Source organism: Bombina bombina, chromosome 2, assembly GCF_027579735.1.
Source record: "Bombina bombina isolate aBomBom1 chromosome 2, aBomBom1.pri, whole genome shotgun sequence".
Classification (NCBI taxonomy): Eukaryota; Metazoa; Chordata; class Amphibia; order Anura; family Bombinatoridae; genus Bombina; species Bombina bombina.
Genome location: NC_069500.1, coordinates 570,941,496 through 570,954,253, shown reverse-complemented (window position 1 = coordinate 570,954,253; position 12,758 = coordinate 570,941,496). Strand labels below are relative to the sequence as shown.

At 40.3% G+C, this 12,758-nt stretch overlaps 1 protein-coding gene across 1 annotated transcript in view; it reads right to left on the bottom strand.

Annotated features, from left to right (window-relative positions):
• UBQLN1 (ubiquilin 1) overlaps positions 1 to 12,758 on the bottom strand; it is a gene marked incomplete in the record, with an annotated part of 255,859 nt that overhangs the window by 179,845 nt on the left and 63,256 nt on the right. The window contains 3 exon segments of the mRNA XM_053702450.1: positions 6,983 to 7,245; positions 7,947 to 8,071; positions 8,370 to 8,521. Of these exon segments, the coding sequence (XP_053558425.1) occupies positions 6,983 to 7,245; positions 7,947 to 8,071; positions 8,370 to 8,521 (540 nt within the window).

Below are 12,758 nucleotides of genomic sequence, written 5' to 3'. Positions count from 1 at the left end.
ACCCTGTCCTCAAACTCTATTCAATTTAGCAAATAAAGGTTCATCAGGCAATATGACCTCTGGAACCCCTGAATTTGCCCAAAACTCCCTTTAGAAGAAGCGCAAATTCCTAAAACTAAAGTGTGGTTCCTCCACAACTGGAGGCCGAGAGGCAGCAGACTCCGACCCAGAAAGTTCATACTCTGAAGTCTCAGAAATAACTTCATCCTCGGATAACCCTATCAGTTAAATCCATAAATTATTTGATGTACTATAGGAAGAAGTGCAATATGTAACCCTTCGCTTGCGCTTAGCAGGGTGAGGTAAAGCATTAAGGCCGCAGACACCGCCGTCTGAACTGCGCAGGAACGTCTGTAGAAAAAAGGCCCCCTCCAGATGGAGGATCCGCAATGCTACGTTAAACTGCATGCGTATAAAGATAACAATCTTTCTTCTTAAAACGGGGAGAGTCCACAGCTGCATTCATTACTTTTGGGAAATCAATACCCAAACTTATAGAGGACACTGAATGCAAAACGGGCGGGAACAAAAAGGTGGCACATTCTGATGGCAACTTAGCCTGCAAAACCAGGATTTTCGACAAAAAAAAAAACGACTTCAGCAGAAGCAGGAAGAAACAAAACATGGAAAGAGGACAAGGTAACTGCTCATCAATTAAAACCATAAGGATCCCTGTTAGTGATCATTCATAAATTCTGGACTCCACTGAGCACAAAAGCCTCTGAGGAAACAAAAGTCCCACTTAACAGTAGCACACAAAATTAAACCCTCTCCCGGATCAATGGCAAGGGAAACAAACAAACTCCCCACAACACATTCTCCCTAACGGAAAGGAAGAATCAGAAAAGAAGGTCCGAAAGAACCTCCAGAAACAATCCCTGAAAATTCAAGGACAAAACAGAGAGAGTCCCCTAGCATAACTCAAAAACAAACGGACTACCAGGCTGCAAGAGGACAAAGCCCCGTAGGGAATACCCTAGCGACGGAGGAGAGCGAAGAGAGGAAATATTCCAGACCACCTCCTACATGGATCCAAAAGGAACCAATGTAAAACCTTAACCAGAACCGAGGTCCCGGAAGAACAAAAGTAGAACAAAACTATCTTACCATAGAGAGTTTTCTGGTACTAACTGAACACCCATAGGTCTAAAAATAACACTGGAGCAGAATAGTAATATCTATTTACGCCCCAAACGAAAGCCGCAGGCTTCCATTGGATTGGCAGTCAGACTAAACGTCAAACGAAAAGATCTAGCCAACCGAGTAGCTAGTAAACTTGCACCAGGACATTCTAGGAAAGGAACAAGGGAAGAAACTCAGAAAGCAGGGTGTACCAACTCCCCCCACTAGAAAACGGGGAAGGGGAGGACAACACCCTGGCCAAAAAGGAAGAACCAAATACCCGCTAAGGGAAGGTTCCATACCAACTGAAAGGTCTCCCACCTAAGGAAAGTATCATTTGGGAGACAAGTCGATGCCCAAATAGAGCAGTCAGAATTCCTGACCCCCTACATCGATCGAACTGACTACCACAGAGTAACTGGCAAGGTGCAAAGGACAACAGAGATTGAAAAAATCTCAGCATCGACAAGGCCCGGAGATCAGATAACAAATCTCCAGCCAAGATTTCTAAAGGAAAAGGAGGAAAAAGGCAGAGACACCCAGAGAGACTAATTCAGGGTTCGCTATCCTCACTACCCCTCAGAAACCCAAAAGGGAGGGTACACTTCAAACAAGAAAAAAAAAAAAAGAAAAAAAAAAAAAAAAAAAAAAAAAAAAAAAAAAAAAAACACCTCCATGCACTGAACTCCAAGAGTCAGATGAGGAAAACTACCTCTGGATGAGCCAACTAAAAAGGCGCAGTAGACCAGATCCTTCCAATTAGAAGGAAAAACGAAGAAACCCAGAAATACTCCAGCAGAGAAAATCCCAGGAAAAACTTTCTCTGTCTCTCCAAGAGAGAGAAAAAGAACCGCCCCATTAGGAATAAGTAGAGTTCCCCAGGCCCAGGAAACCAAACCTGCTACCGGACGCAGGACATATCCAAGACAAATAAAATTTGGAAAACAGATTAACAAAAATGCAAAGTCAAAGACAAGGTTAAAAATCCGGACACCCAAAATCAGGAGCCGGATCAAAAGGCCAAAACCTTGCAGAAAAACCACAAGCTACTCCTTCCAGAAATGAAATTGCACCAGAGTTGATGCAATCACTGCCAAACCCCCATGGGGTCTTAGAAACATAGATATTGACGGCAGATAAGAGCCATAGGCCCAGCAAGTCTGCCCGACCTTACCTAACAGTATAAACTTATCTAGTTCGTAGGATAGCCCTATGCCTGTCCCATGCATTTTTAAAGTCCCCCACAGTGTTTGTTGCTACTACCTCTTGAGGAAGTTTATTCCATAAATCAATCACTCTTTCTGTAAAGAAGTGCTTCCTCAAATTACTCCTGAATCTACTACCCTTTAGCTTGAGCTCATGACCCCTTGTTCTTGAATTTTCCATTTTATGTAAAATACCCACAGCCTCAGTTTTACTAAACCCTTTAATGTACTTGAAAGTTGCTATCATATCACCTCTTTCCCTTCTCTCCTCTAAGCTATACATATTTAGGTCATTGAGCCTGTCCTGGTAAGTTTTATTTTTTAGACCATGTACCATTTTGGTAGCCCTCCTTTGCACAGATTCAAGTTTGTTAATATCCTTCTGAAGATATGGCCTCCAGAACTGCACACAATACTCAAGATGAGGCCTAACTAATGATCTATAAAGTGGCATAAGAACCTTACTATTTCTGCTGCAAATACCTCTACCAATACATCCAAGCATTCTGCTAGCCTTACTCGCTGCATTACTACATTGTTTACTAAGTTTTAAATCATCTGAAATAATAATTCCCAAGTCCTGTTCCTCGTCTGTAACAGTCAGTAAAGTGTCATTGAGTCTGTAATTAACATTTGGATTTTTCTTCCCTAAATGCATTATTTTACACTTTGCTGTGTTAAACTTTAGATCCCAGTCGTTTGTCCAATCCTCCAATTGTTGTATATCACTTCTCATTTTGTCTACCCCCCCCTGGAACATCCACTCTGTTGCAAATTTTTGTATCATCTGCAAAGAGACATACTTTCCCCTGTAGCCCATTGCTGATATCGCAGATAAATATGTTAAACAAAACAGGCCCCAGAACTGACCCCTGAGGAACACCACTAGTAACAGCCCCCTCTGCTGAATGAACTCCATTTACTAAGACACTTTGTTTTCTGTCCTTAAGCCAGCATTCCACCCAGTTCACAATTTTTGAATCTAGACCAAGGAGATATAGTTTGTGAATAAGTTTATTGTGTGGGACGGTGTCAAATGCTTTGCTGAAATCTAGATATGCTACATCAACTGCTCCTCCCTTGTCTAATACTTTTGTTACATAATCAAAGAAGTCAATTAGATTAGTCTGACATGATCTCCCTGAAGTAAAACCATGCTGATTTTGGTCCTCTAAATTGCTTGTCTTTATGTAAGTCATAATTCTTTCTTTTAAGAGGCTTTCCATTAATTTCCCTACTACTGAAGTTAAACTAACTGGCCTGTAGTTGCCAGATTCTTCTCTACTGCCCTTTTTATGAAGAGGTATTACATTTGCTATTTTCCAATCATCTGGGACAGCTCCTGTTAATAGTGACTGATTAAACAGATCAGTTAATGGGACAGTTAGCACTGATCGAAGTTCTTTTAAAACCCTTGGATGAATATTATCAGGACTTTGTAACATTTATTTTTGATAATGCTAACAAAACCTCATCCTCTGTAAAAAGATTACTGTTAAGCTTGTTTCTATTTTGCGTAGCATCCCTTAATGTAGACATTGTATCTTCACAATCTTTAGTGAAAACAGAACAGAAGTAATCATTGAGACAGTCTGCAATCTGCTTATCTCCTTCTATTATTCTACCATCAACTGATTTCAATTTTACTACTATTCCTACCTTATTTTTTCTTCTTTCACTGATATATCTAAAGAATGTTTTGTCCCCATGTTTTACTGACTGTGCTATCTTCTCTTCTGCATGAGCTTTAACCTTCCTAATTAACTGCTTAGTCTTTTTTTGTTGGAGTCTCCATATTTTCATATCATCATCTGCTTGTGTGTGTCTGTAATTTTTATAAGCTATCTTTGAACTCTGATCTCTCAAAATGTATCCAAATGACTGTTCACTCAGCCCCAAAGGGCTTCTGATAACACCTACAAAGTCCAAAGACAAAAGAAGCCAAAAGAGATCAGAACTCCAACCTTGGAAATTATCCCTGATTGAGAGAACATGACAGTCTCTAAAGATCCAGTCAAGATCAAACCCGGAAAACCTATAGCACAAGGAATTAACAAATGAACGAACATCCCAAAAACTCCTAGAAGGTGACGGCAAAAGAGACTGCATAACAATCCCCCAGATCCCTAAGTATAAGGATCAAAAAAAGGAGGATACTGCAAGGAAAAAGCGGTCCCTAAGAACCGGGATTGCTCAACTAGATGTCCTACCCCAAAAAGGTAAGGGGAAGTGAAAAGAACAGCAATCCTCAAAAAAAGAGGAGAGAAGCACTGGTGAAAGATCTTCAAATATGACAAATCGATCCACAAAGGAGTACAAATAGAGGGGAACAATCACCCCCTACACCAGGTACTGAAGATCTCCAAGCCATCATCTGGTGCCCCTCAGAAGAGAGGACTCCAGCTCCTGTCCAAAAGGATTCGTAAACTCAGCTAGCCATGCAAGCCATGCAGGGACAAAAACACTTAGTATGGAGTACGAACCAATGTCGGACGGCCCACCAAGATGAAATAAACTAAGACCAGTATGACATCTAGGAAAGAAGAGCCTCCTATAACTTGTAAACACAAGAAAACAACCTCTTAACAGTAAGAAGCAAACCTAGTACCCAAACAGGGCCAGCCTGTTGTCAAGGATACAACATGTCTGATATAAAACTCAAAAGAACAGAGCTAACTAGTACCCAACCAGGACCAGCCTGATATCCAGGGTGCAACCAAACTGTTCAAAGGCCAACTGAAAGTTCTAAACCCTAGCAGGGCTAGACAACACAAACAGACAAACGACAGACAAATAAGCTCTGTGCTTAAAGTAGATGTAAATTTTGATGCTCAAGTGCCCGTTTTTTAAAAATTTGATTAAAAACAGAGGCACTTTAATTAATCAAAATATACATTTCACTCCTGTTGTTAAAAAAAAAAAAAAAAAAAAAAAACACCTTACCTTTTAATCTTCACAGCAGCTCCAGCTTCCTCCGGTCGTCGCAAGCCATTTCTGATGTCAGAAATTATGGATAGGTCATCCTCCAATCACAGCTCCCCCCCCCCCCCCCCCCCCCCCGGGAATCAGTGTCTGATTTAACGCCGTGATTGGAGGAAGTCTTATTCCTCATTTTAGACCCAGGAAGAGGCTTTGCAACGGGTGGAGGAAGCTGGAGCTGCTGTGAAGATTAAAAGGTAAGTTTTTTTCCAAAACAGGAGTGAAATGTAAATTTTGATTAATTAAAGTGCCCCTGTTTTTATTCAAATTTTTAAAAACCGGGCACATTAGCATCAAAATTTACATTCACTTTAAACATCGTCTTAAAATAAAACACAGAATCCTCAGAGGCGGACGGCTCAGCGGTCTCTAACCTCTCCGCAGAGGGAGGAGAGAGCACTATTACGGCATAAGGAACATAATTGATTGTACCCTGGTCTCCCCACAATCTACACAGGTAACAGAATTAGAATCAGAGAAATCCTTCTCCGAAAATACAGAATCCTCCATAGCTTGAGTGATTAAATTAGGGGCAAAAACAACTGGCACCTTACACCCCTAATGGCTGGGGCACTCACCAACTCCCTATGACCCAGACAAGTAGAGAAACAGACTCTCTCCACCGACACTCGGTCACGAATACAGAAATGGAAAATGTAAACGTGACCACGCCCGTCACAAGGTGCGACATGTAGGCCAAGAAAAAGTGCGCCAGTCCACAGGAACTGCACAGCTCGTAAAACAACTTGTACGTTCCATAAAAGCCATGAGCCCCAGCATCTCTACACATAAGCAGACAATCACATAAAAAATATGATTAAAAACCCCCAGTGTTCAATAACCCCCCCCTCAGGAGATATTAATCCTTGATTCATAAAGATAAGGAGTCCCACTGAGACCCTGTCTTTTATCATTTACATTACATCACAATGAAAAGGAAATGATCTTACACGGCACTTCAAGTTTGATAGTAGGGTCGCTTTTGACATGGACTTGAGTGAAGAAAGCAGGCAACGAAACTCGTCAATGCCGATTGCTTATGGAGCTGTTAATATGAGTCGGGATGGGTTTGCAGAAAGACTCTCTCCCTGCATCTCCGGACTCTAAACTTCATCCATGCTCTCACTGAGAGGCTGACAGGATTACTTAAAACTCCAGTCCCATCTTGAAGAGTACTACCCTCCATAAGAGACTACTCCGTAATCTTCTGACACTTCCCTGCCAACCTCCTGTGACGAAAGGCAAAGAATGTCTGGAGGATGAGGGAGGTGGGGGAGGTATTTAAGCCTTTTGTCTGGGGTGTCTTTGCCTCCTCCTGGTGGCCAGGTTCTGTATTTCCCAAAAGTAATGAATGCAGCTGCTGGCTCTCCCCGTTTTAAGAAGAAAATGGGTTAAAAGCCAAGTCAGGGAAAATGTTACTAGTCCACTCAATGTTAGTCAGTTTTCTTACTCATTGGCCACAATTTCTTACTCCTCCTAGCTCTAGCTACAAGAAAAAGTGCCGTACGGCTAGAGCAACAATTGGAGGCTTGTGTGCCCATTTTAGGCAAATATACTTCATATTTCAAATTATAATGCTTTAACTTTAAATTAAAAAGGTTATGTTTAAATGCAATGTTCATATTTATTGCAGACAGCAAGCAAGGAAAGAAAAAAAATGTGTATCAAGAACATACTTGTCGCATTATATCGGGATTATTAAGCATGTGGCTGATTTCAGGATTTCGTTGGATTAACTGTTGCATTTGAGGATTCGCCATAATCAACTGTCGCATCAGGTCCGGATTAGAAAGCATACTCTGAACAAACGGATTCTCCATGATCTGAACCATCATCTCTGGATTTGACATAAGTTGCCTCTGCATCTGACTCTGAAGTTCAGAAAAATTTGATGCATTCATGCCAAGGCTGCTTAATCCTGCAAGCCCTCCAAGGCCACCTGTAAAAGAATTACAAGGTTAAAAGTGTTCAGATATCACATGATTATGATAATGGTGCTACTATGTTCTAATATAAAGATTATTGCTTCCTTTACTTCTCTTCCTGTAATAGAAAATAGAATGGAGAGAGACAATGAGTTATTACTGCACTTATGTCTGTTACTGTATGAAATACCAAGCCATTTTACTCAATACCACCATACTGTGACTATCTGATGTAAAATGCTTCTTTGGTTGAAACGTGAGCACATTGACTTTCTTCTCTGAGTTGCCTCTTTTGCATGCATTAATCGTCCTGCATCCTAAATATGCGTTTATACACTATCATTAAATCCTTTATTCACCCCTTTCTTTTTAGAGGTTGTTATTTGATTATGTTATAAAATCAAAATTACTTCCCCCCCAAAAAAAAGTTTAGACTTGGCACATGCTATTCAATAGCTTAACAGAAACATTTATCCTTTTAAAGGAAATGTTGAGACCTGATTTGATATTTGCAAAGAGGGATGGGTTGTTACTGTCATTTTAAGCAACAGGACAAGCAGACTGTCAAAAGAAAGAATTTGACTGAGCTATTGTATTTGTCCAATGGGAAAGTCAATTGAAATTTTAACCCCGTGTGCATGTATGGGTGAATAATAATTTCGGCTAAGATTTTGAATAAAATGCCCAAACTGCTTTAGAAGACAATCTATGTTACCTAAACCAAAAGGAGTACTCGTTGAAGTCGTCGTTGTTTCTGTGCTGCTGGTTGTGGTAGAGTTGGCAGTTGTGCTGCTTGGACTGCTCGGGCTGTTGGACTGTGAAGATGTAGAAGCTTGCGATCTGTGAAAATAAATAATTAAATAAAATGGAAGCATACACATAAATATATACTTATTTTAATAGGACACTTTTGGTTTGTGCATATTGTTTTTTGTTGTGCTACTCAAAATGTTCTTTTAGACCTGAATGGAAGGGTAGTTACCCTCAAGCAGGTTATGTTAATATGCAGTTGGTTCTAACTGCACGCAAAGCAGGTACATAAATTTGAAATGTAAAAAAACAAAACACTTTGACCTACATGCAATTTCATTCAACAGAAAGTTTGTGCTGTAAGGAATAAAATGGCATGCACATGTACCTGTTCTGTGTTTTAATAACAAGATGAACAGTTAGTCCATCATGGATTCCATGCTGACCGAGGGTGTCCTGATCCTTCAAAATCTTTCCAGCAAATATTAAAACAAGTTGATCTGTATTTGACTTGAAGCGCTTGGATATGTCCTCTTTAAACTGAAAGAGAAATACAATTCTAATGTTTTACAGCATAAAACAATATAGGTATATGATCATAGTCTGCCAATCCCATAAGTGCACTCCCGTACATTTGTTAGCAGATGAAAATAGGGGAGAGTTCAGTCTAGCTACTGTATGACTGAACGAAACATTAAGAGACAACTCACTAGAAAAATGTATACATTCCTACATTTTTCTATGGAGTCCATTAACTAAACCTCACACACACCATTTACTCTTTAATAAACTGGCAACTAGGGAAGATAGGAGTTTGGAGATGGTTGTTAGTGAATGTGTCTCAGTGTCAGATAGGTAGAACTTTCATATTGCTGAAATCAGGCACTTATTGCTGACTCATGGCCAACTCACAACGGTAGTGGAATTTGTTCCCATGCACATGTAAGGTACTGAGGACATGAGAGAACATTGGACAGCTCAGGACATTAAACCAAAAGAAGATTATTATACAGAAATCCAAGTCATGAAAAAAGTTAGCTTACAAGTACTAGAAATACCAGTATATAAAGTCAAGTAATTTTTTTTTTATTTAGTGTAAACTTAACGATACAAACGAACACAAAAGGGACACACAAATCCATAATAAAGTTAAAGGGACACTGAACCCAAATTTTTTTCTTTCGTGATTCAGATAGAGCATGCATTTTTAAGCAACTTTCTAATTTACTCCTATTATCACTTTTTCTTCGTTTTCTTGCTATCTCTATTTGAAAAAGGCATCTACGCTAAGGAGCCAGCCAATTTTTGGTTCAGCACTCTGGACAGAATGTATTTATTGGTGGGTGAATGTATCCACCAATCAGCAAGAACCCAGGTTGTTCACCAAAAATGGGCCGGCATCTAAAGTTACATTCTTGCTTTTCAAATAAAGATACCAAGAGAATGAAGAAAATAGGAATAAATTAGAAAGTTGCTTAAAACTGCACATTCTATCTGAATCACGAAAGAAAAAATTTGGGTTCAGCGTCCCTTTAAACATTTTTTAAAACTATGATGCATTGCTAACTATAAAACATTCACTGTTTATTCCCCTGAACTGCTCTGATAATCACGCGCATTCACTGCAAGGCCTGAGCAGATACTTGAGTGCATATTTAAAGGGCAGCAAAAGTGTGAAACAAAAAGGAAGGCACTGTTCCCCAGGACCTTTTTAGCGGGTGCACCACCCAGATGATTTTACTGACTACCTGGCTAAAATTTTAACCATTATGAAGCTAAAATAAGCAAATATTAAAAAACATAAATTATGCTTACCTGATCATTTTATTTCTATCATGGGGAGGAGAGCCCACGGCTTCATTCATTACTTTTGGGAAATAAGAACCTGGTCACTAGGAGGAGGCAAATACACCCCAGGCAAAGGCTTAAATACCTCACCCACTCCCCTCATCCCCCAGTCATTCTGCCGAGGGAACAAGGAACAGAAGGGGAAATATCAGGGTATAAATGGTGCCAGGAGTTAAATTAAATTTAGGTCTGCCCACCGGAGTTACAGACGAGAGCCGTTGACTCTCCTCCCCACGATGGAAACAAAATTATCAGGTAAGCATAATTAATGTTTTCCATCTAAAGGGGAGAAGAGTCCACGGCTTCATTCATTACTTTTGGGAAACATATACCCAAACTTTAGAGGCACTGAACGAAACCGGGAGGGCAAATGGCAGACCCTAAACTGAGGGCACCACAGCCTGCAAAACCTCTCTCCCAAAAACAGCTTCTACAGAAGCAAAAACATAAAATTTGTAAAACTTTGTAAAAGTGTGTAAGGAGGACCAGGTAGCCGCCTTAATAATCAGGTCCATAGAGGCCTCAATCTTGAAGACCCAATTCAAAGCCACAGCTCTAGTTGAATGAGTTGTGATCCTCTGAGGAGACTTATGTCCCGCTGTCTCACAGGCCAAGTGAATCAAGCTCCTCAAACAAAAGGACAAGGAAGTAGAAGAGGCCCTCTGTCCCTTGCGCTTCCTGGAATACACCACAAAAAGATGTAGACTGTCTGAAATCCTTCAAAGCCTGAATAGAACTTTAAGGGAGGAGGAAGAAAGGAAAAAAGAAGAAGAGAGAAGAGAGAAGAGAGAAGAGAGAAGAGAGAAGAGAGAAGAGAGAAGAGAGAAGACACAAAGGAGGAACAATTATTTCCTGATTGATGTTACGGGTAGACACCACCTTGGGAAGAAACCCCAAACAGGTGCTAAGAACAGCCTTATCCGCATGAAAGACCAGATAAGGAGGCTCAAATTGCAAGGCAGCCAGCTCAGATACTCTGCGTGCCGATGCAACAACAGAAAGAGAACCTTCCAGGACAGAATCTGAATGTCAATAGAATGCATAGGCTCAAACTGAACCCTCTGCAATACTTTAAGGACCAAGTTTAAGCTCCCTGGGGTAGCAGACTGTCTAAAAACAGGTCTGATTCTAGACAGAGCCTGAACAAAAGATTGTATGTCAGGAAGCTCAGCGAGTCTCCTGTGCAACAAGACTAATAATGCCGAAATCTGTCCCTTTAAGGAATTGGCAGCAAGACCTTTCTCCAAACCCTCTTTGAGAAAAAAACAGAATCCTGGATACCTTCACCTTGTGCCAAGGATATCCGTATTTCTCACACCTGCACAAGTCCTCCACACCTTATGGTAGATGCGACAAGTGACTGGTTTTCTTACCTGAACTAGAGTGTCAATCACACATTCAGAAAAGCCTCTCTTGGCTAAGACTAAGAGTTCAATCTCTACGCAGTCAGCCTCAGAGAAACGAGATTTTGATGTTTAAAGGGACCCTGTTCCAGTAGATCCCTGTGACAGGGTAACCTCCATGGCGGAGAGGAGGACATCCCCACCAGATCCGCAAACCACGTCCTCCGTGGCCACGAAGGAGAAAATCGGGATGGCCAAAGTTTGCTCCTGCATTATTTGTGCCACTACACGAGGTAGAAGTGGTAACGGTGGAAAAACAATTTATGTAAGAACTTACCTGATAAATTCATTTCTTTCATATTAACAAGAGTCCATGAGCTAGTGACGTATGGGATATACATTCCTACCAGGAGGGGCAAAGTTTCCCAAACCTTAAAATGCCTATAAATACACCCCTCACCACACCCACAAATCAGTTTAACGAATAGCCAAGAAGTGGGGTGATAAGAAAAAAAGTGCGAAGCATATAAAATAAGGAATTGGAATAATTGTGCTTTATACAAAAAAATCATAACCACCACAAAAAAGGGTGGGCCTCATGGACTCTTGTTAATATGAAAGAAATGAATTTATCAGGTAAGTTCTTACATAAATTATGTTTTCTTTCATGTAATTAACAAGAGTCCATGAGCTAGTGACGTATGGGATAATGACTACCCAAGATGTGGATCTTTCCACACAAGAGTCACTAGAGAGGGAGGGATAAAATAAAGACAGCCAATTCCTGCTGAAAATAATCCACACCCAAAATAAAGTTTAACAAAAAACATAAGCAGAAGATTCAAACTGAAACCGCTGCCTGAAGAACTTTTCTACCAAAAACTGCTTCAGAAGAAGAAAATACATCAAAATGGTAGAATTTAGTAAAAGTATGCAAAGAGGACCAAGTTGCTGCTTTGCAGATCTGGTCAACCGAAGCTTCATTCCTAAACGCCCAGGAAGTAGATACTGACCTAGTAGAATGAGCTGTAATTCTCTGAGGCGGAATTTTACCCGACTCAACATAGGCAAGATGAATTAAAGATTTCAACCAAGATGCCAAAGAAATGGCAGAAGCTTTCTGGCCTTTCCTAGAACCGGAAAAGATAACAAATAGACTAGAAGTCTTACGGAAAGATTTCGTAGCTTCAACATAATATTTCAAAGCTCTAACAACATCCAAAGAATGCAATGATTTCTCCTTAGAATTCTTAGGATTAGGACATAATGAAGGAACCACAATTTCTCTACTAATGTTGTTGGAATTCACAACTTTAGGTAAAAATTCAAAAGAAGTTCGCAACACCGCCTTATCCTGATGAAAAATCAGAAAAGGAGACTCACACGAAAGAGCAGATAATTCAGAAACTCTTCTAGCAGAAGAGATGGCCAAAAGGAACAAAACTTTCCAAGAAAGTAATTTAATGTCCAATGAATGCATAGGTTCAAACGGAGGAGCTTGAAGAGCTCCCAGAACCAAATTCAAACTCCAAGGAGGAGAAATTGACTTAATGACAGGTTTTATACGAACCAAAGCTTGTACAAAA